The sequence below is a fragment of the Macaca fascicularis genome, chromosome 1 (genome assembly GCF_037993035.2).
Source record: "Macaca fascicularis isolate 582-1 chromosome 1, T2T-MFA8v1.1".
Classification (NCBI taxonomy): Eukaryota; Metazoa; Chordata; class Mammalia; order Primates; family Cercopithecidae; genus Macaca; species Macaca fascicularis.
The window spans coordinates 134,704,329-134,731,538 of record NC_088375.1 but is presented as its reverse complement, the minus strand read 5'-3'; the positions used below and the strand labels follow the sequence as shown (position 1 = coordinate 134,731,538).

Here is a 27,210-nt window from a genome sequence, read left to right as displayed (position 1 = left end):
AACTTGTTCACATCCTGGGTTCTTCTTTCCTATCCAGCTACCCTGCAGTTGTCCATGACCTCCCTTAGCCAAACTGCCCTGCGCCACGCTCCCATCCAGACACTGTACTTCTTGAACTGTGTCCAAAGACCTCTGACTTTAATTGGAGCACACAGAGTGCCTGACAGAAATGTCATAAGCATGAAATGTAAAAGGTTAACTGCCGAGGAGAATGATGCAAATACACTGCATTCCCTTTGGGAAGGATAAGCTACTTATGATTAAATGTTCTGTAGCACGGATTTTTTTTTAAATACTCCAAAGTGCCCTTCTGACCTTCTGCCTTCTTTTAATGAACTTTCATTTGTCCCCCAAATAGTTACAAACTGCCTTCCGCAGATGATACAAACGGGCAAAGGTGTATGTGAAGCCTTGGATGTCTATGTGACTACGTGTCATGAGAAAAGCCAAGTAGACTGGCACAGCAGCTATAGTCACATCCCACATAACTTGAGGAAAATTCCTCCACAAAAGTAGCTGAAACCCAAGAAAATGCATTCTGCTCAATATCACATAAAGCAATAACCTACTCAATTAACTCAAAAGAGAGCAGGCAAGACTCAATTCAAAAGGGAACCAAAACATTGATGTAGAAATATAAAAGTTAAATTTTGTTGTTACTGGTTGTCATTTATCAAAGTTTAGCTTGTTATTATTTCCATCCAAGTTTAACCCCTACCTAATGCTTTTAACTATCTGTGCAGGTCAATTGTACCTTAGTGAAACTAATGTTTCATCAAACACGGGTGAGGTACGCTAAGTGAAAAATATTACATTCTAGATGTTTCTGCCTTCCTACCCTAACCCGTATCTAATGCCACATAGCAGAGAGATAGATAAGCTGCTCTTTTATGACAACATAAGAAAAAGAAAAAAAGGCGAAAAAAAACTCTACCATTTGTTTCTTATTAAATTTGCTGTTGCCTAGAGACACTGAAGAAATTATTCTAAGGTAATTACATGAGTCAAAATCATTCCAAGCATGTTTTTCACTCTCCATATTTGACTAATTGGTTTACCAGATTTGTAATATTTCATCTGTTGTTGTTTCCCAGATAGTCTGATTATTTTTAATTCAGGAGCTTCACTTTTAATTTAACAAAAAAAAAAAAAAAGCCAAGTAAACCAAACTTAAAAGCAAAAAAGGGAAGAAGTCTACCCACTCCAACCCACCAAAACACACACACACAGGCCCCTAGTACAACACCTAGCACATAGTAGGAATACCTGTGAATACATAGCCTAATAAATGAATTAATGAGTAAAATAGATGACATATAGATGAATGTTAGTACTTAAAATACTACCTTTCTAAGAGGACCAGCTGAAGAAGCCTAGATAATGACCTGAACATTAATGAACTGAAAAGGAAAGCTTTGAAACTCTTTTAAAAATAAAAAAAGAATAAACATCCAGCTATTTTAAGTCAAGGGCAAAGTTAAATGGTAGTGGTGTCCTGGTTTTTGAAACAATTATCAATGGCATGTTTTAACTTCTCACCATTGCTTTATTTACTTTCTCTCCATTTTCCTTTCCTCCATATGCCCTTTATTTTCCTTATCCCGACCTTTCAGCATTCATTCCTGTTCACACCTGCCAATGTCATCTATATGTTAGTAGAAATAAGGATTAAATGGTTACTGGCCCCCGCCACGATAGGCTGAAAAGTAGATTGCAATAACCTCTGAGGGTCCTCCCTCCACTCCACTTCAATTTATGTAACAACAGCTACCCTTTATGGAGCACTATTCTGAGAATGACAGTTCTCTGAGGGAAGTCTAATTAGCCTCATTTTGTACATAAGGACACTAAAGCATAGAAAGCCATCAATCTGGTAACAGTCATGCCAGGAGTCACACGTAGGTCTTTCTGACTCCAGACCCTTCCCACCAGACCTCACACTGCTTATTCTTGATTCATTCCATGAACATTATTGAGAACTTGCCATATGTAAGTCTTTGAGTCTTACAGAAAAGATTCCATACAAGCTCCCCCACAAAAAAATATATTTGTGTTTTTCTCTTTTTAAATCTTTTAGCTTTTCAAAATGCATTTACATTTATTATCTCATTTAAAATGGTATTCAGTGCCTTGAAATACAAATTTGATACCATTAGCCGAGTTGTCATAGATCTTTGGCTGTGCTGACATGAGTAAAGAAGAACAAAGGAGCAACTGCACAATGCAGTAAGTGGGAGGTGAATTAGTTTCAGTGATCCGTTCTCCAAGCCTTGGTCATAAAGGAAGAATGTTCAAGAGCAGCGACTCACTGTAATAGAGAAAGGATCTGTGCTGCCTGCCACCGGGCCTAGGCTTCTCCATTCTGCAGGAGAGTTTCCCGTGACTAATTTTACCAGCTCAAAAAACTTCCACACCCACCCCCTTGTGATGCACCTTTTGTCTGCCATAAGGCAAATGTCACTTTGTCCACTTAGACCACCCAAGGTTATCTGATTCTTGTTGGTTATTCGATGTTTTATTAGGATTGGAATTTATATTTGTTGATCTTCAAACAATAGAGTCCTGTTTCTTGGTATCAAATATGAACAATTAACATCAAGAAGCAAAGCAAAAATGAAGTGGATAAAAAATAGAAAATATAGTGGCTGCTCTGTAACATAGTCAGGGATAAATGTTAAGGGTTACCAAGGCACAAAGCCAGGAATTATTTCTGAAAGGAAAGAGTCACTAGCTGTCTCCATCATTGAATACTTTTTGCCATTTCATTATATAGTTACAAGTAGTTTATTCATAGAAATGTTTTTCTCTACAATTTTTTTTTTAGGAAAATAAAAGAGGCTTACCAGAATCATGGATAAGTATATCTTCAGTTAACTTTCCATGTCCTGGCCACAACAGTAGTTGATGGCCACTTGGGAAACTCATGACACCTGGGTACAAGTCAAATTATTACAATTATTTCACTCCTATTAAATGTTTGGCATGTACTACAAGGTCCTCCACAAGCCCTAATTAAAAAACACACACACCTAGTTTCTATCCCGCCAGAGCGTTGAGAAGCCCATAACTAACCAATCCTTCATATCACATCAACCTTGAGACTATGTTTATTTGCATTCATTTGAAAATGACATTTGTATAATAACTTGTGCATGATAGTGGCTGATTCTCTGAAAACCAGTTTTGTTTCTTATTTTTCATGGCAAATGAAACCCTCAGTTTGCAAAATATTGTTCTGATTAAGAGGGTTTGCTTTTCTACTAAATCACTCTCTTGTAACGTTACATGCCTACATGGCGGTTTCAAATCAAGATACTATCATCTGCCCATAAGATAATTAATAATATTTGCGGAGTTATATTAGGAGATGAGATTCACCCGTGCAAAAGCTATTCACATATAATTAATTATTCAGCTTTCTAAACATCTGCTCTGTTCCCAACCATCAGAGCAAACTGATGCTTGTTTCAATGTCATTATTCCCTTGCCGGTCTGCTTCTTGTTGTCTTAAAGCTGCTGCATTGTATTGTTTGTTCTATTCTTAAATGCTCAGAATTAGAGGCAATAGATCTGACTTGTGGCAAACTTAGTGTTTGCTGTATGCCAAATGCCCTTTAATTCTCTGGCATGCTTACCAGTAGCATATGACTGTTTGCACTAGTAGGTTAGATCTTCCTTATTCTGTCCTGTTCCTTGGTATCAAACATGAACAATTAACATCAAGAAGCAAAGCAAAAATGCCCTTTGACAATGGCTGGTTCTAAGGCAGTTCTTGTTCTTCTTCTTCCTTTTTTTTTAAGAACACCAGCCATACTGGATAGTTTTTGTTCTTACCTACTGTCTGTGCATTGAATTATTCACCTTTTTTGATATGCACTTTTTAAAAATTTTTGTAGATATAGGGGGTACAAGTGCAGTTTTGTTACATGGATACATTGAATAGTGGTGAAGTCTGGGCTTTTAGTGCAATCATCAGCCAATAACGTTCATTGTATCTATTAGGTAATTTCTCATCCGTAATACCCCTCCCACCCTCTCACCCTTCTGAGTCTCCAGTGACTATTATTTCACTCTATATGTCCATATATACACATTACTTCGCACCCACTTATACGTTAGAACACGTGGTATTTGTCTGTTTCTAAGTTATTTCACTTAAGATAATGATTTTATTTCAGCTTAGTGAAGAAAATATGCCTGATATGTAATAAGTCCTTAATAAAGGTTTGCTATACATTTGATGAAATTTATTAAACCTCAACTTTAAAAAGTTAAAAAAAAAAAAAGCTCCACTTCTAATAGATTACACTACTCTCAACTTTATTAAGAAAATGTAGCTTGGCATTACCACTGGCCAAATTATCTGTAAAGATGAAATATCTTTAACTTCTGACCCATTAGTAGTAATGTATCTGCCTATTACGTATGACTAACACACTGCAGTCAAGATAACTTGACTAAAGTCAACTGTACGTACTCAATAATAGTCATTGAATTTCCAGAGAGATTATTTTAGATGAGCTATGGTTTTAAAAAATAAAAAGAACTTTCATTTTTCACTGCAAACCTTAACCATTCAGTATTAGCCAGCTGTCAACACAAATCATGCCAGATTTGCTACATTTTTTAGAAACCTATAAATCCTTTAACCACTGGGAGCAAAGACTGATTAGTTTTTCTGTTTTTGCTAGTTAACTACCTGAACTGCAAGATAATGAGTAATTCTGCAAATCAATTTAAAAAATTATGAAAAATCACATAAAATGTGTCACACTACAATTCATTCCTCATAAGGTTACACAATAGTCAGCATATGGGTTTTGTCACTTTAAAAGAGTCCTCAAGAGCAGTGGCTTAAATGAGATAGAAAGGTTCATTTCTCTCACATACATCAAATCCTAACTGGTAAACATACACGCAGAGGAGAGCATCAGTGTTACATGAGGTTATCTAGAGGCCCTATTTCTTTCTGTCTTCTTGTTTTGCTACCTCCTAAGGGATGCCCTTGGCTATATGGTCAAAGCCAGCTCACTACTTCATCTGCTTCAGGAAGGGAAGATAAATGGAGGACAAGCAGCTCTATTTTAACAGCATGACCTGACAGTTGCAGATGTCAATTCTGCTAATACCCTGTTGGCCAGAATTTACTCACATGGTACCATCTGAATGCCAAGGACACTGGGAAATGTAGTCCATAGCAACGTAGCCAGGAAGTCATATAAAACTCAGGGAGTTCTATCACTAAAAAGAACAAAAGGAGGATGGATCGGGGGTGGGGTGTGGAGAGAGGAAATAACAGGTTGTCAAAAAAGACTAGAATGTTCTTTCTGCCCACATTTACTAAATAGACATCATCCTCGTACATATTACTACAACTCTTCCAATCATGCTAGATCACTGTTGAGATTTTCTGTTTAGATCAGCATTTGCAAGGACAAGTATGTCCCTGAAGCTATATTAGTACCATGCTTGCTAAAGTTGCAGATCAAACACCCAAATGGACCTGCTAGATTTTTGTCTTCCAATGGAGTTGTCACAGATGGTCCTCCTCTCCCAAGCAAACTAAGAAAGAGAAAAGGGTCTTTTTTTTTTTCTTTTGAGACAGTCTCACTCTGTCATCCAGACTGGAGTGCCATGGCATGAACTCACTGCAACCTCCACCTCCCAGGTTCAAGCGATTCTCCTGACTCAGCCTCTTGAGTAGCTGGGATTATAGGTGCATGTCACTATGCCCAGCTAATTTTTTTATTTTTCGTAGAGACAAGGTTTCACCATGTTGGCCGGGTTGGTCTCAAACTCCTCATCTCAAGTAATCCACTCGCCTCAGCCTCCCAAAGTGCTGGGATTACAGGCATGACCACCATGCCCAGGCCAGTGACTCATCTTTATTAAGGAACTCCTCTGCATCAAGCCCTGTTGTAGGGGTTTATGAACAATTACCTCAACTATCTCCTTAAGACAACCTTGGCCGGGCGCGGTGGCTCAAGCCTGTAATCCCAGCACTTTGGGAGGCCGAGGCGGGTGGATCACGAGGTCAGGAGATCGAGACCATCCTGGCTAACATGGTGAAACCCCGTCTCTACTAAAAATACAAAAAACTAGCCGGGCGTGGTGGCGGGCGCCTGTAGTCCCAGCTACTCGGAGGCTGAGGCAGGAGAATGGCGTGAACCTGGGAGGCGGAGCTTGCAATGAGCCGAGATCGCGCCACTGCACTCCAGCCTGGGTGACACAGTGCGAGACTCCGTCTCAAAAAAAAAAAAGACAACCTTTAGTGAATACTATTATTATTCCCTAAATGAGAGAACAAGCTTGGAGGGGTTAAAGGATTAAGCCAACTGTATTAGCTTTGAGATGGGTTCATTTTCTGTTTCCATGGGTAGAGCTGTAAACAGTCTTTTCTTCCCCTGAGAAAGTGGGCCTTCACACAAAAACTCACAAAAATATAGGTAAACCACCAACTGTTTCCTGTTCTCCCAAGATTTAGTGGGGAAGAAAGGGAAGAGAATCTCTAGTCCAAGGGGAGAATCAAGCTAGAATTGCTCACCACTCTAGGCAGAATTCAATACTTATCAGAGGCAAAGACATTCTGAGAACCTGTGAGTCCCAAAAGAAACTGGATCCAGCTGGGCATGGTGGCTCACACCTGTAATACCAGCTTTTGGGGAGGCCAAGGCAAGGTGGGAGGATCTCTTGAGCCCAGGAGTTAAAGACAAGCCTGGGCAACACAGGCATACCTCGTCTCTTTAAAAAAAAAAAAAAAAAAAAAAATCCCTCTTTATCTAGCTTGGGGAGTGTTGGAGGTGGGGGTTTGGTCCTAGAACTTCCATCAGCTGGCCTCAGAAGCACATCAGTAGTGGCTTAACACCTGCTGACTCAGGCTATCCCAGAGAAATAGCCATTAGACCCTCTCTTTAGGTGTAGTCCTGGCTTTTAATAAGAGAGTTTGGGCTACTGAAATGCAAGTAACTCATCAGTCCCTTCAAAGTATAGATAAGAGCCAGCCATAAACTTAATTTCATACCTAGCATTGGTGGTTACCTTGAAACTGCAGTAACATAATCAAATTGCATTAGCCAGCTTTATATTTAAGACCTACTGCTTCAATTACTTTGAACAACACAGTCTAGTGTGGAAGCAAAGAAAGTCGTGCTGTAAAGTGGCATTAACTTAGGAAACCCCAGATTCTTTGAAGGAGACTGTTCTGAGAACTCATACCAGAACCAAAGTCAAGCAGCCAAAAAAAAAAAAAAGATAAAGCCCAGATTTAATCCTTGTTAGACGGACTAACCCACTGAGCAGAAAAATCCCCAGTACAGCAAAATAACCCTAAGGAAGATTAGGACAGAAATATTCCCTTTATATGTAATGGGTCAACAGTTTTACACGCTGGTGTGCCCCAGCTATCATTTCAATCTTCACTTCCTTTATTATCATAGAAAGTAAAAAAAATCCCTTTATACTGCAGAGCAAAATGAATGCTGTGTCTAAGTTCCTAAGAATCCATTTTTTTAGGTTTTCTTTCTACAGTGGCTAATTGGAGAGAAGTTAAGGGTTCAGACTCTGTAAGTAAAGATCTGATTTCAAATTCCATCCTGCCTCAGGCTGCCCGTGAGCCTCTGGGTCGGTTGCCTTTCTAGGTGCCCAGCTTGCTCATTTGTCAATTGGAACTAACAGCAGTGCTCATGGGGGTTGCTATAAGAACGAAATAGGCCAGTGCCTGGTGCAATGTAAATATGCAATATGTGTTAAATGTTATAAATGCTAACACATGAAGTGCTGAAAGGTAGGATGATGACTTTTGAATTTTGGTTTGTGTGGTTTTTCCCCTCATGAGTTCCAGTCTGTTTGGCCCCTAATGGCAAACTCTATCAGGTTGTGAGTCCTTGTTAACTCCACCAAAAGCTGAGAGAGATAAATGGACCCTTAGCAGCAGAAAAATTGCCTTCTGAAATAACCTCTTCCTGATGCATCCAGCATTTATGTGCTGTCCTTTTTTCCAAGACAAAAAAATTGCATGTTGGAATTGGATTGGAGACATTATCTTGTGATGATTAAGGGAGGTTATTACTGCAACAGTTCATGAAATGAAAGCTACCTGCTTTTACCTAGGGAGCTCTTGAAAATAACCCTCTTTTTCCCCAGCAAATAGGCAAGGAGAAGAAAGATTCCAATAATGGATAGCATTACAAATCCTTTTTCATGTACTCTGCTTATCTAAATTGGCACATGATGCCTGCCCACCAACTCTCAGAAATGGTGAGAGGCACTGACTCATCCATCAAGCCCCACCTAACAGCCTGGGAGGCACCAAGGAGGATATTTCATTCTCTGCTGCCTGTTCCTCACCAAACTGAATCAGCATTTCAAGGAGCTCAATTCCCATTCTGAAAGGTAATACCTTCTAAAGATGGGGATGGCAGCACTTATGGAAATTCTAACCCATCAACTGAAAGATAGGCATGTGAAGGTTAAAGAGTTACCCCACGGTAACCTCCCCAAATGCTCTCCATTCGAAACAATTTTAATTTTACATATATATGTATATACACTCACAGATAAACACACATACATGCACATATGTATATATCTATGTACATGCATACATGTATGTGTATGTGTGTGTGTATATATATGCATATATATATATTGCCTTCTGAAATAACCTCTTCCTGATGCATCCAGCATTTATGTGCTGTCCTTTTTTCCAAGACAAAAAATTGCACGTTGGAATTGGATTGGAGACATTATCTCGTGATGATTAAGGGAGGTTATTACTGCAACAGTTCATGAAATGAAAGCTACCTGCTTTTACCTAGGGAGCTCTTGAAAATAACCCTCTTTTTACCCAGCAAATAGGCTATATATATATATAATGTATATATAAATATATATGTATATATAAATATATATGTGTGCATATATATATATATATATATAAAAAAAGATAAAGCCCAGACTTTAATCCTTATTAGCCGGACTAACCCACTGAGCAGAAAAATCCCCAGTACAGCAAAATAACCCTAAGGAATATATATTTTTTCCACAGTGGCTAATTGGAGAGGAGTTAAGAGTTCAGACTCTGTAAGTAAAGATCTGATTTCAAATTCCATCCTACATATTTTCCCAATACTTCATTTATACTTGCCAAATTTTTTCTCTCCCCCAACACTACCTTTGGAAAGGGATTAGGTAAGAGTCCCTAATGTAAGTCTTGCATTATTTAAGCTTTAAATTAGGGCTGAATATTCTCTTAACTTGAGTGGTCATTGAAAATGGGGAAAAAAAAAAAAGATACACAAACATTTGTGTATATTGGAATGGGAAGGAATAATAGGGAAAAAATTAAAATAGAAATGGATATAAACAAATTCCTTATAAAGTACCTATCAAGAACTTACACTACATCAGGCATTCTTTAGGTATCCAGGATTCCTCAACCCCAGCACTATTGACACTTTGGACTAAATAATTCTTTGTTGTGAGGCAACTGTTCTGTGCATGACAGGACATTTAGCACCATCCCTGGCCTCTACCCACTAGATGTCAGCAGCACCCCTCGCCCCCGCCAAGTTATGAGAAACAAAAATGTCTCGAATTTGCCAGATATCCCCAGGGAGCAAAATCGCCTCTGGTTACGTACCACTGTGCTAGATAACACAAAAACTGCCCTGCCTTCTAGTTGCAATTTTTGATTTATGCCCCTTAAGGACAGTAAGTCCTCAAAACCTCAGTGCATTATCTGGTGTAGAGGTTGTCAAACGTCCTCTTCTCCATAGCTAGGCAACTGCTGACTTCTGACCAAGTGGAGGGGGTTGGGGAGGTTCTGGGAGCGTCCAGTTCCTTACTCTCAGTTATGCTTTCTAAGCCTCTCATCATTTCCATTAGCATTCTGATCTTTTAGAAAGCTTTTCTAGAGCAGCGAATCACTAACATTCATCTGATATTTACATTGTCCATAAATATTAGAAGTATCAAATCAACACACAAAAATAAGAAGTCAAGTTTTGCATTGAAGTGGAAATTTTAGGAAATGTTCTACATCAGTAGGCATCTTCTGTTAGAGGTTTGTGATTCTAAGTAATTAGTACCACGATGTTTCCTAGTTATCCTTTTTAACTCAGAGTCGGCTGTGAGTAAGTGATAAAGAATGGAAGGGAGGTGTTTGTTTATGTTTAGTTTTCACAAACATGTCATGATGTACCCAGTGACTTGAAAACCTTCAAAAATATTCATTAACAGATATGCTGATGAGGTTTGCAGGTTTTCATCCTCATATTCTTACTGTATTAGTCTAAAGAGATTCTTGGGAGAATCGTATGGCATTACATTACCCACAGTTTTTTCTTCAGAGAGAAACAACAACGAACACCAGTGCATTTCAAAATTCCCTAAGGTGTCATTGGCCGAGCAGACCAAGAGCTTTGTCTCTATGCCCCAGGAAAAGAAAGGGGCAGAGACAGGAAGAAACTAGCTGAAGTCACCGGGCTCATGCCTGTAATCCCAGCACTTTGGAGGCCAAGGCAGGCGGATCACTGGAGGTCAGGAGTTTGAGACCAGCCTGGCCAACATGGTGAAAGCCCATCTCTACTAAAAATACAAAAATTAGCCGGGCGTAGTGGCGCACTATTGTAGTCCCAGCTACTCAGGAGGCTAAGTCAGGAGACTCACTTGAACCCAGGAGGCAGAGGTTTCAGTAAGCCGAGATTGCACCATGGCACTCCAGCCTAGGTGACAGAGCAAGACTCCATCTCCAAAAAGAAAGAAAGAAAAGAAAACCCTATGAAGTTGTTAACATTGACCAGATCTCTAAATGGTGAGTTGCCCCAGATTCAGGCCTTGGAATTCTTATCTCCCTCACTTTCTAGGAAAACTTATCCACTCCTGTGGTAATACATACCAACTCCCAAATGTATATCTTCAAACCCAGACTTCTTTGAGCTCCAGTCTTGTATATCCAACTGTCTTCTCCATATCACACTTGATTGTCTCAAATTTAACACATCCCCCACAAATCCCCTTTCTTCTCTCTCCCAGATTTCTGTTCAGCCAATTGTATTTGCATGTTTCCAATTATTCAGGTAACAAACAGTGGAATCACCTTGATATCTCCCTTTCTCTTATCCCCTGCATGTAATCACCAACAAATTCTGGCAGTTCTTTCTCTCAAATATTTCCAGAATCCAACCACTTCTCACCCTTCTACTGGCAACCAACCTGGATTCCGCCATCTTCATCTAGATTTTTAGGACAACTGACGTCCATGTTTGCCCCATCCAGTCTATTCTCCACACAGTGTAACTGTTTACATTTTAAGTCATAGCATGTTTCCTCTCTGTTCAGAATTCCAATGGCTTCCCTAAAGCCTTTCCATGCACAAGGCCCTGTCTATCTGACCATCTGCCTCCTCTCTGACTTCATTTCACCTTTCTACTCTCTCAGCTCTTGCTTCAAGCTCTGTAGTTACTCTTCCATCTCTCTGGAGCACACTCCCTTTGAAACCCTCACGTCTCTTCATGTCTCTGCTCAAATGACACTTTATCAGAGAGAACTTCCCTCACCACACTGTGTGAAATAGTGCCCCCTCCCCAGGCTTTCTCTGTATTATATATCCTGCTGTTTACAGTCCCTATCCTGCTTTTCTCATCAAAAATATTTTTTCTTCATAAATAAATGTGTGTGTGTGTATACACACACATATACATCTGAAATATATACATATTTGTATTACACATTTATTAATGTAGGGGTTGACAAACTATGGCCCAGGACCAAATCTAACCCTGGCCTGATTTTGTACAGACACAAGCTAAAAATGGTTTTTACATTATTAAAAGGCTGTAAAATAAAAAGGGGGGGAAAAGATGAATAAGCAACAGAAAGCATATGTGGACTGCAAAACTTAAAATATTTAGCATCTGGCCCCTTAGAGAAAAAGGTTGCCAGCTCCCGTATTGTCTCCCACTAGAATGTAAACTCCTTGAGCTCAGGGACTCTGTTTTGGTCACCATAAGATCCCCAGCACATAGAAGAGTGCCTGGTTCAAAGTAGATGTTAAGTAAATATTTTTAAAAGAATGAATGAATAAAGACAATGAGTTTTTGTGGTTTTTTGTTTGTTTGTTTGTTTGCTTGTTTTTTGAGACTGGGTCTCACTCTGTTGCCCAGGCTGGAGTGCAGTGGTGTGATCATAGCTCACTACAAGCTCGACCACTTGGGCTCAAACAATCCTCTCACCTCAGCCTCCCATGTAGCTGGGACCACAGGTGCATGACCAGCTGATTTTTTTTAATATTTGTAGAGACTGAGGTCTCACTATGTTGCCCAGGCTCATCTCTAACTCCTGAGCTCAAGCAATCTTCCTGCCTCAGCTTCCCAAAGTGCTGGATTATAGGCATGAGCCACTTCTCTCGGCCCAACACTGAGTCTTAGTGAGGTAAGGCCACTTGTCTACGGTCACATAGGAAGCTGGCAGATGAACCAGGATTCAAACCCAGGTCCACCTGATTCCACAGCTAGGTCCTGATGTCCAAGCGCTGCTTGCAGCAATGATTTGAACCTTCTTGTTTTCTATCTTTGTAGACTGTCTTTAACAGGCAAATTAGGTAACTACCTAGTGGGACAGGGGATAAAAGAAGAAAGATATACAGTATGTTGCAGAAAACTTTTAAAAATTATATCATAACAAATTTACATCTGATATCAACCATAGTCAGTGTGCTTTCATATACGTCATCTCTTAGTGTCACCAAATATCTGTATAGGGTAATGAGCGTAATCTGTAATTATGCTCATTACACACATTACAAAACTGAGTTTCAGAGAGGTTAAGGGAACTGGCTTTCACAAGAAGTGAGTAGCAGAGACAGAATCGAATCCAGATTTATCACTTTTAGCGCAGAGCTTTCCCGTTTACCAAACTGGACCAACATATATCCCCACAGCTCTGCTGAAGGGTAAAAGTGCTGCCATGGATGTGGAGGAATTTTAATAAAATGGCAGTCACAGTTCAGACACTTCTAAGAAACCAGGGGCTACTCCATTTCACTTAGAGGTCTGTGGTGTGCAAGAAAACCTGCTCAGTTATAAACGCCAATCTACCAATGGCCAGAGGCAGCAGCAAAGTAAGAACTTTGAGACTGAAGCAATGAGCAAGAGAGCTGTCAAGCTGACCACATCTTGGCCTTTTATTGGTGTGTCAATAGCACAGCATTTTTGAGCTGCCAGGCCCATGACCATCTTCAAGAAGGAAGCCAAGAAAACTGACAGTTCTCTTAGCTGACACAAATATCCACAGCTGTCACCTCCTGGACCAGCTGCTGAATCTAATCAGCCATCCTCCGAGGCAGCTGACTTTAGAGCCTTAGTGTATTTGGCTGAGAAACTGTGTGTGTTACGTGGCTGCCAAGGGCCAGCCTTCTGCGTGATTGCCAGTGTATGTTTTTATAGAGTAGAGGTCACGATGCTGCCCCCTGGAGTTTATTTGAATCTGACACGCAGCTGTATGCTGGCCAAGATAACAGCTCAGAATGCTTGCAACAGTCCAGTTTCAAATGTCGGTCTCTTTGTCGCTGTAAGTTCCTTGTGATGTGTGCTCTTCCCCCCGCCGCCCCCCAAGAAAAAGTAATCTCTATAAACAGCTGCAGTTGAAGCTACTATACTAGATTTTGTCCATTTTTGCATCTCTTCACCCTACTCACTATAATATGGCCCAACTCTTAGGAAATTGAAATTAAATCAAAGTGTCATTTTCAATGTTAGAATATGCAAGAATTTTAAGTATTAAATGGCTATGATTATTAAATCCGTTTAATAATTACAACATTTTCTTCAAATAATGTATATGATGACTTGGATATGAAAAACTGGTGAACTACATAATAACTACAAATGTACCATTCCTTTCAGTACAACTTTAAACTTATGTCTCTGTATTTTAAAAATCACTTTTATTTGGAAGTAACATTAGTAATTGCAATGAAGAAAATGGAGCAAAAGTCAAATGCTTTACCTAATATGTTTCTTTGTCCAAAAAAGAAACCTTGAAAATTGTTCAAAATCAGGCATTAGGTACCTTCTATAAAGTATCATGCTTGGTGTGATGCTAAGTGTGACATGATGTTCTTAGAAGGTGTCTGGTTACTTACACACGTATTCCAAGGAAAGTTTATATATGGGGAAGATACATTTGAGAACTCTGCATTTGTACTGTGTTAAGCAATAAAAAGTACACCTTTTTGTTGTCAGGCTTGAGAAAGAGATCCAAGATCTTGAAAAAGCTGAACTGCAAATCTCAACAAAGGAAGAGGCCATTTTAAAGAAACTAAAGTCAATTGAGCGGACAACAGAAGACATTATAAGAGTGAGCATTAACCAATTTTAAAACTGTAATTCTCTCTCAAAATGAATCCACAAATACCATATAATTTTTCAAAGCATATCCACATTTAGATTCTATGTTTTAAACTGTATTAATCATGGAGAATTCTTTTTTCTTACAGTCTGTGAAAGTGGAAAGGGAAGAAAGAGCGGAAGGTATGTTTTTGAATAACTTACTTTATGTTAAACTAAGGTTTTTTGGTAATTTGAAATGGTTCCCATTGTAAATATATTCTAAATGTATTTTGAATTCATTAATTTTACAGAGTCAATTGAGGACATCTACGCTAATATCCCTGACCTTCCAAAGTCCTACATACCTTCTAGGTTAAGGAAGGAAATAAATGAAGAAAAAGAAGATGATGAACAAAATAGGAAAGGTATATGAAAAACCTTGTTGAAGGGCATGTTCTTAATTTCAGATTTTACAGTGTCAAATAGTCACAACTTGCTAGAACAGATTATTCTTCCAGGTTAAGCAATGGTTCATTTTACAAAGTTCTATGAGGTAGGTTAGTCACTGCATAGGTGAGGATAATGGGGGTATATTAATAGCATTTATTCCATACATTTTATTCCCTAACAAACCAGACAGGGATAAGGAAGATAGAGACCTGAAGGAGACAAGAAGCTCTTAAAAGCAAAGCTTCCCTGGTCAAAAAAGTATTTCTCCTGATATATTCCATCCAATAGACATGCTTTGGGGGTTACGAAGATCTTTTTTGAAAATGAAAATATTCCTGCGGGAAGTTTAGGCATTATTTCCTCCATGGGAGATTGACTTATATAAAATCGATGCTTCAAAGCTTCTGGAAAAATGAAGGTTTGCATTAGAGCAGAGAGGAAACCTTTGAATTTTAGAGTGGAAGGAAAAACTACTCTTTATTTGCAGATAACAGTCATTTATTCATTCAACAAATATTTAGAGAATAGCTACTATGTGCCAGGTTCAGTTAGGCATATAGTAGGTATTCACTAAATATATCATGGTAGGGAGTGCAATACAGAGAGTAAAGCAGAGAAGCTGGACAGGGAGAGTGCAGATGAGAGGTGTTGCAGTTTTTCTTGGATAGTCAAGGAAGGCCAAGAACCATGAGGCTATAGAGGAGGTAAGAAATACAAAAAGGGTTCAGAAAGAAAGGTGGGAGGACACAACAAAAGCAAGCTGTAATTTTGCACAGAATTCTGTTCGCTTTACCTTCCCTATTGAAATTCCAGCCATAGGGATTTTACCTGGGTCATGAAGCAAATCTCATCTTCCTCAGTTCTCTCCAGTCCATTTGTCTCAGTGTAGATGATATTGCTCTATTTTTCAGTCCTTCCTCTACTTGAAAATGGGAGTGAAAATGAAAAGAAACATAAGGCAGAAAGAGAAGTGTGTGATTCTAGCCTTCTCCCTCCCGTTTCCATGCCAGTTCTACATTTAAACAGCCTCTTCATTGTGAAAACTGTAGAACACACCTCTATAATTTCACCGGGCTGCTGGCCTGTACAACAAGGATGTAACTTAATAAAATATACTGTACTGGGCACTTTGCCCACTGTGATGCACAGTGCAACATATTCTTCTTGACTAAAGAAGAGATTGATTCTGCCCATTGAGAAATGCAAAAGAAGGTACATCCATCTTGCTGAATGTATTAATAGGAAAGAGGATATCTTTCAGTTCCCCAATGAAATTCTTTCCTATTTGGAACCATCAGCTTATCTCCTCTAATCAACTTCTCTTCTTCAACCCTTTCTGTTTTTCAGTAATAATTCCATACACCATTACATAAAAACCCATGTTATTCCAGTTGGTCATTATATCATTAATGAGTAAAATTGGAAACTTAACAAACAGACAACATCTCACATAAAAGAACAGGAAGGGTATACTTCATATGAAAATAAACATTGTGAAAGCAGGTTAGTTTATAAAAGGAAAGTTAACTAAATCAAAGATCAAATTCATTTCTTAACAGCTTTATATGCCATGGAAATTAAAGTTGAAAAAGACTTGAAGACTGGAGAAAGTACAGTTCTGTCTTCAATACCTCTGCCATCAGAAGATTTTAAAGGTACAGGAATAAAAGTTTATGACGATGGGCAAAAGTCAGTATATGCGGTAAGTTCTAATCACAGTGCAGCATACAATGGCACTGATGGCCTGGCACCAGTTGAAGTCGAGGAACTTCTAAGACAAGCTTCAGAGAGAAACTCTAAATCCCCAACAGAGTATCATGAGCCTGTATATGCCAATCCCTTTTACAGGCCTACAACCCCACAGAGAGAAACGGTGACCCCTGGACCAAACGTTCAAGAAAGGATAAAGATTAAAACTAATGGACTGGATATGGATGTAAATGAATCCATACACAATATGGACAATGGTCTTTCAGAGGAAAGGGAAAACAACTTCAATCACATCAGTCCCATTCGGCCAGTGCCTCATCCCCGATCAGTGATTCAACAAGCAGAAGAGACGCTTCACACCCCACAAAAGAGGCTGATGACTCCTTGGGAAGAATCGAATGTCATGCGGGACAAAGATGCACCCTCCCCAAAGCCAAGGCTGAACCCCAGAGAGACAATATTTGGGAAATCTGAACATCAGAATTCTTCACCCGCTTGTCAGGAGGACGAGGAAGATGTGAGATATAATATCGTTCATTCCCTGCCTCCTGACATAAATGATACAGAACCGGTGACAATGATTTTCATGGGATATCAGCAGGCAGAAGACAGTGAAGAAGACAAGAAGCTTCTGACAGGATATGATGGGATCATCCATGCTGAGCTGGTTGTGATTGATGATGAGGAGGAGGAGGATGAAGGAGAAGCTGAGAAGCCATCCTACCACCCCATAGCTCCCCATAGTCAGGTGTACCAGCCAGCCAAACCAACACCACTTCCTAGAAAAAGATCAGAAGCTAGTCCTCATGAAAACACAAATCATAAATCTCCCCACAAAAATTCCATATCTCTGAAAGAGCAAGAAGAAAGCTTAGGCAGCCCTGTCCACCATTCCCCATTTGATGTTCAGACAACTGGAGATGGGACCGAGGATCCATCCTTAACAGGTAATAAAAATGACAAGGCATGCCACTGCTGTTCAGTCATGTGACCAGCTTCTCTTGTGGTAACACAGTCTTGCTTTCGGCTTCTCTGACCACCTCATAAACTAATACACACTGAGATTTTTTTATTAATGCTGATAGGGATTTTTATCACTATAGTAAAGTGATTAAATCACTTCAAAAGATAAAGAAAGTAAAAGTAAATCATTGCCTTATTTGATATTGTATTGATGAATTTTAATAACTTGAATTTCATCTTCTATCATGGTATGGTGCTGCTTGTCAGTGTATTTGGTTCACTAATATGTTGGATCATCAATAACATATCTTTTCCCACTAGAATCTTTTCACTACTTTATTTGTGCCTCACTGTGATTTAAACTTCTTATATAAGTTAACAAATTGCCTTAATTTTGCAAGAAAGTACAGGAAACAAATGTTATTTTCAGAGTATTTTATTACCTTGCTGTATCTTGTTTCTCCATATGTCTATAGTTTCATTAATTTTATTTTCCTAATTTTTCTACATTTTAAAATAGAATGTTAGTTTATTTTATGTTTTCTATAACCTTTAACTTTGCATAGTCTTCCCCAACTTGGCATATTTATCTTTTCCATTTTCTATATATTAGCATTTCTCATTCTTCATAAAATTTTTATAGCTTTATAGCAAACCAGCTATTTTAGCATTGAGTGGAAAATAACTTTAACACTTTTTTTCTACAAAAGTGATAGCTTCTCAATTTTAGATTCCTTGTTATCACTTAAATATTATATTCTAGTTATCATTTATAAAGAATAAATAAGAACCTGACAAAATCAGTTACAATAGCTGTACTTACCTTGGCTAAAGATGTAAATCAAATTACCCTGACATAACCTTTCTGTATGTTTGCTAGGGACAGTAATTTTAAATGTCTCTAATGGAAGGATTCTCATTAAAAAGCAATAAATATTAAGTACGGCTAATTTCACAAGTCGAACTTGATAATTCTATGGAAGTGCGGTAGTACCTGCACAATTCAATAATATTTCTTCCTCTACAACTCATCAGCCCAATATTAGGTAGCTAATAATAGAGTAAAATGAACCTTCTCCCATTCTTTTAAGTAGTTACAGTAGGTATCCCAATGATGAATGTCATTACCTGAAGAATTTCTAAGCTTTTGGAAAGTATACACGCATATAACTTCCTCAATCAGAGTTGACTGATATGTCCCACAATGGAAAGCTGAAGATACTAAGTTTCTTTCCATCTTAAGAAAGAGCTTTGTTCACTGATCAAACTTTGCCATCTTAAACTCATTTTAAAAACAAAAAACACGGAAGACTTCGAAAAGAGGAACACGCTGTTTATGGTCAATAGCAGTGACATTATCCACTATAAAACCTCCCTTTCCTGAACTTGGATATTAGCCAGCTCCTCCTGAACACCCTTATTTCTTCTCCTCTAACCTTGTCAACACATTTACCCCATGGAAAATGACAGGAAGTGACTAACATTTCCAGACAACACTAATCATGCCCCTGAACTAAAATAATGAAAACAGGAAAACCTATTCCAGACAAAGTAACAATACAGAGTTCTGTATTATCAATCAAAGTATCTTATAAACGGAATGCTCCAAATTCCTCGCCTTCCACCATGATATTGTTTTACATTGCTGTTTTCCAATTCGGTATACAGACTACAGAGCTGATGTGTATTTTTTAGGTAGGTTTTAAAAAATAAGTCAGTCACAGTGTCATATGCCCTCAGGTGCCATCCATATACAAAGAAAAATAACCACCTATGTACTCCAATTTCACAAACACCAGTGGGTTGAGCTTCTCCCCATTACTCCCCAAAAAATGCTCATGATACTTGAAAACTCACCATTTAGGTCAATTCCTTTGTTTATGGTATACATCCCCTATTTAATATAAATAGCTCCAGTAGGCATAATAGTTAAGAATTGTTCATCTTTTTTCCCTTGGTATAAATATGGTTATCAATGCCTTATCTAAGAGCAATTTTAGTTTGGAAAACTGCATGAAGAAGAAAGAAATGGGAAAAGGTGGAAGCTGGAGATTCTAAAGACAAGATTTTGTTAGTCAAAATTTTTAACAGAGTAAGACATGACAGAAAAATTCAGGCAACATTATGTCCATCTGCTTAATGTAAATATAACATGTTCATAGGATAAAGCTCAATGCCAGACACTTCCACCATTGCATGGCCCCAGCCAGCTCTGCGTGGGAGCTCACTGCTACCCCTACCAGTCAGCGGGTAGTAGCTGGCTTTCTTTGGTAGTCCTCACCAACCTATTCTTGTACTTCCAGCTCTATTCTGTCCTCTTAGAGATGTCAGTGGCATTCCAGGATGAAGTGGTGGGGACCTCAGCTCTGGGAGTTCACATGCTACTGCTGCTGATTGCCAACCTGCAACAGCCATTAGAGTCCAAGGGACACTGAGAGTAAGGAGACTTCTACCAAGTTCAGCCAGCTGAACCCATGCATCTAAAATGCTATGGGAAGAAGAAGCGGGGATCAGAGAGGAGCAGAAAATAGAAGTAAAACAGAGAGCTGATGGCCCAAGGTTTTTAGCTGCTAAACCAGGTCTTCTATTGCCAACATGCTCTGGCCCCATGCATTTACCGGAACTCACACTATCTACTTGACATAGGCTTGAAAAAAGGAGAGAAAGGAAAGCAGACTCTAGCAAACTTCTCTGAATGTCCACAGCACACAGGATGTGCCCAATTTATGGAATTGGAGTGACTGTAAGAAAAAGCAATTTGCCCGTGACTTAACAGAGACTCTTAAAAAGCCCCTCACTCCTACTCTCTTTTGTTGGTAGGGGCAAGGCAGAGGTCCATAAAATCCAACAGCAGAAACTTCATAAAGCCTTGCTTTCTGCCTTTGTTCACCTTCTGCTATGTAACTACAGCCTCTCCCAGCAATCGAGACCTGCTTGCTACAGAGCACATTCTCTCAGCTCATCCTAAATTCTAGGGAATACTCTTGGCCCTGCCACTAGACATGATCATCCCTCTTAAAGTTTCAAGGGAAATAATGCTCTTTAGCTTCATTGAAATGAAAATATTTCATACAAGTGGAGTGACAAAATAATCATGGTCTTGTTAAGAATTAGATCCCATCCCTTCTCATATTTGTGCAAAAAGTTTTCTTAGGCATGGGGTCATTTCCATAGTCAAAAAGTAACCAATATATGGCATAGAAATGAGAAAACATGTCTTCCATTTTATTTTTCATTAGACAAAATTGTCCAATCAGTTACATAGCCTGTTCTGGGGCCATATTACCCGTGAATGTAATATTAGATCATTAACATAATCTTTAGATCTGTGCCTTGAAAGCATCTCTCAACTTTTGGAACATGACTAAGGCAGCTATACACTGAAATCCTAAATAATAAGAATAGAGTATCAGAATACTTACTCATGCAGAATAGCAGAAAAGTGTTATACATTCTATATCTACATTTTTTAAATGCTTTCTACATTCAATATATTATTAGCAGAAGAATATTATCCAAAAAGATATATCTGCCATTTTAAAGCATGCTTATATCTTGACAAAGACATTTTATAATCACTCCAACTTTTAATAACTGGTTCACATTGTTTCATTCATAAAGAAATTTGTTCTTGTTATTATATATCCAAAGGCCGGAGCTCCTTTGGGAAAGGAAGTTGAATGAGCTGAAAGCAAACACAATCATGAAATAGAGTTTAAGTGTAAACACCATTTTATTTTGGCAGTACATAGCTCAGAAATGTACATAAAATACAGTCATCAACCTATAGGAATCTGTATGTATGGCTAATAGGGAAACTGTGCACTAATCCTGTATTTGTTCCACTTGTACTGTGTTTACTCTACTAATTTTTCTAATCTTTATAGAAATAGGTTCCTTCTAGTTCTGAACCTGCTTCTGCCCTAAGTTAACCATAGCTTATTATTTCTACTATCTTTTTGTGCTACTAAATCAATGCTCACATTGTTGGATAAAACCATCTGAGGTATGTTCTAAACTTTCCTGCATTCTATGAATGGCCATTTAGGGTAAAAAATTGAGGAATTTTTGTAACTCTCTTTTTTTTTTTTTCTTTAATTTGCAGCTTTAAGGATGAGAATGGCAAAGCTAGGAAAAAAGGTGATCTAAGAGTTGTACCACCTATATAAACATCATTTGGAGAAGAAACTAAGAAGCATTTGCAAATTTCTCTTCTGGATATTTTATTTTTTCTGAAGTCCAAAATATTATCATTACAATGTACCATATTAAGCCATGTGAATAAATAGTAGTCATTATTTGTGAAAAAATCCCAAAAAGCTGGGGAAAACAAACGTGTAACTTTTCCAGTTACTTGACATGATTCACTGGGGGAAAACCAGCATTTTTTATTCTATTAATACCAAAGCATTTCTAATAAGAGCTTGTTAAATTTAAGAATAAAGTTATTTAAAATATTCTGAGTGTAGCATATTAACTGGCATAGTGATTTTGATGATACAAAGATTGAAAGACAATAGGAAAGCATTGCACTTCATCACAGAAATATTCAACTCTGACAAATAAATGCGTCATCGTGAATTAATAATGCCTTAATAAAAGTACATCCTCCTGCTAAGTATCACTTCAGTTAGTTTGGTAGAGACTTCAAACCCTTGCCCATATCCAAAAGGTGCATCCCGTAATGATCCTCGGATGTGGGGACTGGGTTTGGATTGTCTGGCCAGTACACAGATGATAACTAGCACATTTATTCTTCTTAAATTATCATCCTTTCCTTCACTCAGTTCAATGTGAACCCTGTGGTGCAATGACCAATTATGACCTCAGGGTGTTGGATAGAGGATGTCCCATACCTTCAGAGAGCACAAATCTGGTCTAATATTTCACTGATTCTTGTGAACAAGTTAGACAGGGGTGGCCAATCTTTTGGCTTCCCTGAGCCACATTGGAAGAAGAATTGTCTGGGCCACACATAAAATACACTAATACTAACAATAGCTGATGATCTAAAAAAAAAAAAAAAAAAGCACAATAACTCTTACACTGTTTTAATAAAGTTTATGAATTTGTGCTGGGATGCATTCAAAGCCATCCTGGGCCACGTGCAGCCCACGGGCAGCAGGTTGGACAAGCTTGAGTTAGAATCTTAATATTAAAATTAGTAAGAATGTTTACGGCATATTACTCCTAAGTATTCTTGCCAAGATATTAAATCCTAATTTGAAGCGGAGTACTCTCATAACAATAAATTCTTTCCTACCCTGCCTTATTATATGTCCCTCCTTCCAACCCCCTCAAGATCCACTCCTACACACCTTCCCCTGAATCATACCAGTATATATTACCCAGTTCTTCTTCCCATGAAAGTCTCTTTCCTCCCAGGACAGAAACTGAATTTCCCTGCCGGGACTATGTATGATCAGACTTCATCTTAATCATTGGTCTGAAGGTAATGAGACGTCAGAGAAGCAGATGATGCTGAGGAGGACAAGCATTAACCTGCAGAGCCTCCCCTCCAGCTGAGTGGTTTTGCAAAGGGCAGCTCTTCTCTAGTGGGAGAGAGCTACTTCTGGTGGCCTGAAATGTTCTGGGAAACCCGGAGGTTCAAATTTTTGAAGTAAAGTACTTTCAACAAATACCCCTATTCCAGATCCACGGACTTCTTCCCTTTCACAGCTCTGAGTTTAGCATATGTGACCTCTCAAACCTGCACGTTCCTTTGTTGCCTTGCCAGCCTTAGGATTGAAGGAATAACCCTTAGGATTATTTTCACACAGTTTGCCTTCTGTCTACAACAGACATAGGTCTCTTTAAACATTGCCATGATGTTTAAAGCCTGCCTGGCTTTCTGGAATGCCCCGAAATAGTTGGCTGGTCTGAGCCTAATTCTTTTTCTTCAGTTTCTAAGGCAATTATCAAAAAGCAGCCAACTTCACAGCACCTGTCAGTACATGACAATACTTTTGCCCCGTACTAGTCAAGTGCAGAGCTACTTTATAACCTACCTCTCCCCTTTTCACCTGTACCTCATCTCAATCCAGTATAAGGGAGAGTCTAGTAACTATAATAGTACAGAGACAAGATACTGCCTTCTGTTCACCTTCTGCTATTTAACTACAGCCTTTCCCAGCAATCGAGACCTACTTAGCAGGTATTTTGTACCTGAGAACAAACCATGGGTTATAACCCAACACAATTGCTGTTCAAATTGGTCCGGGTTTGGCTATTGACAGCTCATTCAGTTGGCACCTGTGCCCCTTTGACGTATCCCTATAAGTGATTTTGCTTTGTTTTTTCCTTACTTTCTGGCACTACAAGATGACCCAGTCTCACCTTTTTAGTAACTATAATAATACAGAGAGCCAAAGGTTGTTACCATTAACTTATCACACAGTCTTCATTGCCATCTGACCAGTGAGAGGACAGTCCAGTTCCAGAGTCCCATTCAGAGCATCTGCTGTGTAGAGCCACTCTTGGTTCCAACAAGAAGTACAGCCTGAAATTAGGACTTGGGTACAGTAGTTTGAGAAGTGATCCCAGGAGCAGGAAGAAAATCACAGAAAAGAATGGTAAAATATAATAGTATGTAATAAAAGTCAATGCTTTAGGCACCGGAGACTGAATTTTACCATAATCTCAAAGAGAGTGTACAGAAAGCAGTTAACATTGTCTGTCTGAAGGAAAAAACTAGGGCATTTATCCACCAGCTCAGGTCCCTCATTGAATGAGGGAGCATAAATTCCCCCCCACTTCTGGACTGCACTTTCATGAGAGTCACACAGGTTCCGGTAGTGCCCAGAGTGAAAGAAGCACAGAACATGCCTCTCGAAGGATGGTAAGTCTGAACTTACTCGGAACTGTCCACTGCAGCTATGGTGCTGCAAAAATGGGCCACGGGGAAATGACACAGGCACCAACAGTGTCTGCCACACTAGCTGTATAACCCTGGGCAACAAACAACTTACCTGAGCCTGTATCCTTATCTATAAAATGAGGTACATGTCACATGTCTAACACAGTCATCTGAGGACTCAATTTGTCCGTGAATTAAAAGACCCACGTGTCCTGCCCATCATCAAGTCTGGCTGAGGGGTCACACATGAAGGTAGACACCATACACCTTCATCATTTCATATCTTGATGTTTTGTATATTTGGCGCTCATTTTAGGTCAGTGGGACATTTCAAGTTAAGTGGAATAGAAGTAACTGAAGGAAAAGTTTGGGGAAGGGTAAGTGAGATAAAAGTTCAGGGTATTTTTTTCCCAGAGACATTCAGTTGGTTCAGCTCTATTTGTTGAAACACTATTATTTTTCACATTGAATTACCTAGACACCTTAGAAGTGAGAGTCTACATATGGATTCTCTGCTCTGTTCCATTCATCTGCATATCTCTCATGAAAATTGCACACTTTTTTTTTTTTTTTTTTTTTTTTTTTTTGAGTCAGAGTCTTGCTCTGTCGCCCTGGCTGGAGTAGAGTGGCGCGATCTCGGCTCACTACGAGCTCCACCTCCCGGGTTCACTACAGGCGCCCACCACCACGCCTGGCTAATTTTTCTGTATTTTTAGTAGAGACGGGGTTTCACCGTGTTAGCCAGGATGGTCTCGATCTCTTGACCTCGTGATCCGCCTGCCTCGACCTCCCAAAGTGCTGGGATTACAGGCGTGAGCCACCGCGCCTGGCCACACTTTATTTATAGTGGCTAATATTGTAGTTTTGTAATAAATATTGGAATCAAGTCGTGTTAGGTCCTCCAATCTTACCTTGTTTTTTTAATACACTTTAAAAACAGTTTTAGATTAACAGAAAAATTGAGAAGACAGCACAAAATTACCACCTACGCTGTACTCAGATTTTCCTATTTTAACCTCTCACATTAGCATTGTACACCTGTTACAATTAATAAACCAGTAGTGATATACTATTATTAACTAAAGTCTCAAACTTCATTCAGATTCCCTTAGTCTTTAGCTAATGTCCTTTTTCTGTTCCAAAATCCCAAATAGAAAACCGTGGTATTTTAGTTGTCACGTCTCCTTTCGCTCTGCTTAGCTGTGGCTCTTTTTCAGATTTTCTTTGTATTTGAATGACCTTGACAGTTCTGAAAATTACTGAGTAGGTATTTTGCACTGGGGTACAAACCATGGGTTACAATCCAACACAATTTGCTGCTCAAATTGGTCCAGCTTTGGCTGTTGAAAGTTCATTCAGTTGGCTTCTGTGCCCCTTTGACATATCCCTGTAAGTGATTTTGCTTTGTTTTTTCCTTACTTTCTGGCACTACAAGATGACCCAGTCTCATCCTATGTATTTCTTACCCCAGTTCTAGAATCAGCAACTTATCCAAGAGTTTCTGTTGCTTTTATTGGAGAATAGTGTAGAAAACAACATCTGGGCACTAGGCATGCTCATTGCTACTTTGTCTTTTTAAATATTGTCTTGACCATTTGCGGTTCTTTGTCTTTCCATGTGAATTTTAGAATCAGTCTGTAAACCCCTTCAAATGAGGCTGCTAGGATTTTGATTGGCATTAAATTCATAGATGAATTTGGAGAGAATTTTCATTCTAATAGTGTTTGCCAATCCATGACCCCAAGAAACCAAAGGGCAAGATATCTACTTATGCCTTCTTTGTGCAGATGTGCAGAGAAGAACCTAAGAAGAAAAACCCAGTGGTTCCTGTCAATTTTGCAGAATTTTCCAAGAAGTGCTCTGAGCGGTGGAAGACAATGTCTGGGAAAGAGAAGTCTAAATTTGATGAAATGGCAAAGGTGGATAAATTACACTATGATCGAGAAATGAAGGATTACGTACCAGCTAAAGGAGGCAAAAAGAAGGATCCTAATGCCCACAAAAGGCCACCATCTGGATTCCTCCTGTTTGGTTCAGAATTCTGCCCCAAGGTCAAATTCACAAAGCCTAGCATCTCTATTGGAGATGTGTCAAAAAAGTTGGATGAGATGTGGAATAACTTAAATGACAGTGTAAAACAGCTTTACCTCACTGTATTAGTTCAGTCTCACGCTGCTATGAAGAAAAACCTGAGACTGGGTAATTTATAAAGGAAGGAGGTTTAATTGACTCACAGTTCCGCATTGCTGGGGAGGCCTCAGGAAAGCAGAAGGCAAGGAAAAACAAGCAACTTCTTCACAGGGTGGCAGGGTGGAGTGAGTGCCAATAGGGGAAATGTCGGACACCTGTAAAACCATCAGATCTCGTGAGAACTCACTATCACAAGAACAGCGTGGGGAAAACCGCCCCCATGATCCAATTACCTCCACCTGGTCCCGCCCTTGACACGTGGGGATTATAGGGATTACAATTCCAGGTGAGATTTGGTTGGGGTCACAGAGCCAAACCATATCAATCAGGAAGGCAGCAAAGCTGAAGGAGAAGTGTGAGAAGGATGTTGCTGACTAGCAAAGTCTAGAAAGTTTGATGGTGCAAAGGGTCCTGCTAAAGTTGCCCGAAAAAAGGTGGAAGAGGAAGATGAAGAAGACGAGGAGGAAGTAGAGGAGAAGGATGAATTTAAAAAAAAACTATCTATTTTAAAAATGTGTTTCTATAATGACTTTGTATCCTACAACTCTGATAAGTTCAATTGATTTTAGCATTTTTTAAATATATTCCTTAGGATTTTCTACTTAATGATGAGGTTGTCGGCAAATAAAAACAACTTTACTTCTTCCCTAATCTTATGACTTTTATTTCATTTCATTGCTTTATTGCACTAAGGCTTTCAGTTCAATGTTA

At 39.0% G+C, this 27,210-nt stretch overlaps 1 protein-coding gene, 1 long non-coding RNA gene and 1 pseudogene across 3 annotated transcripts in view; 2 read left to right on the top strand and 1 right to left on the bottom strand.

Annotated features, from left to right (window-relative positions):
* Window positions 1-21,908, top strand: part of PALMD (palmdelphin) — a 48,545-nt gene extending 26,637 nt beyond the window's left edge. Inside the window, exons 4-8 of one of the 2 annotated variants that reach the window (XR_012417319.1) lie at window positions 14,244-14,358; window positions 14,498-14,531; window positions 14,642-14,755; window positions 16,340-21,459; window positions 21,559-21,908. Coding sequence is in view for 1 of the 2 variants with exons in the window: in XM_005542620.4 (XP_005542677.3) it covers window positions 14,244-14,358; window positions 14,498-14,531; window positions 14,642-14,755; window positions 16,340-17,437; window positions 21,559-21,602 (1,405 nt within the window). In the remaining variant the exon portion in view is untranslated. The remainder of the gene's footprint in view (window positions 1-14,243; window positions 14,359-14,497; window positions 14,532-14,641; window positions 14,756-16,339; window positions 21,460-21,558) is intronic. The other variant, XM_005542620.4, reaches the window with a different exon arrangement.
* Window positions 5,581-7,450, bottom strand: LOC141407633 (uncharacterized). The gene is made up of 2 exons (XR_012417324.1): window positions 6,267-7,450; window positions 5,581-5,963 (listed from the first exon to the last, which is right to left on the bottom strand). It is a non-coding gene; the product is annotated as an uncharacterized lncRNA (long non-coding RNA).
* A 2,315-nt stretch (window positions 21,909-24,223) lies between the features above and the next one.
* On the top strand, window positions 24,224-27,147 carry LOC135971602 (high mobility group protein B3-like; annotated as a pseudogene).
* The last annotated feature ends 63 nt before the right edge of the window (window positions 27,148-27,210 follow it).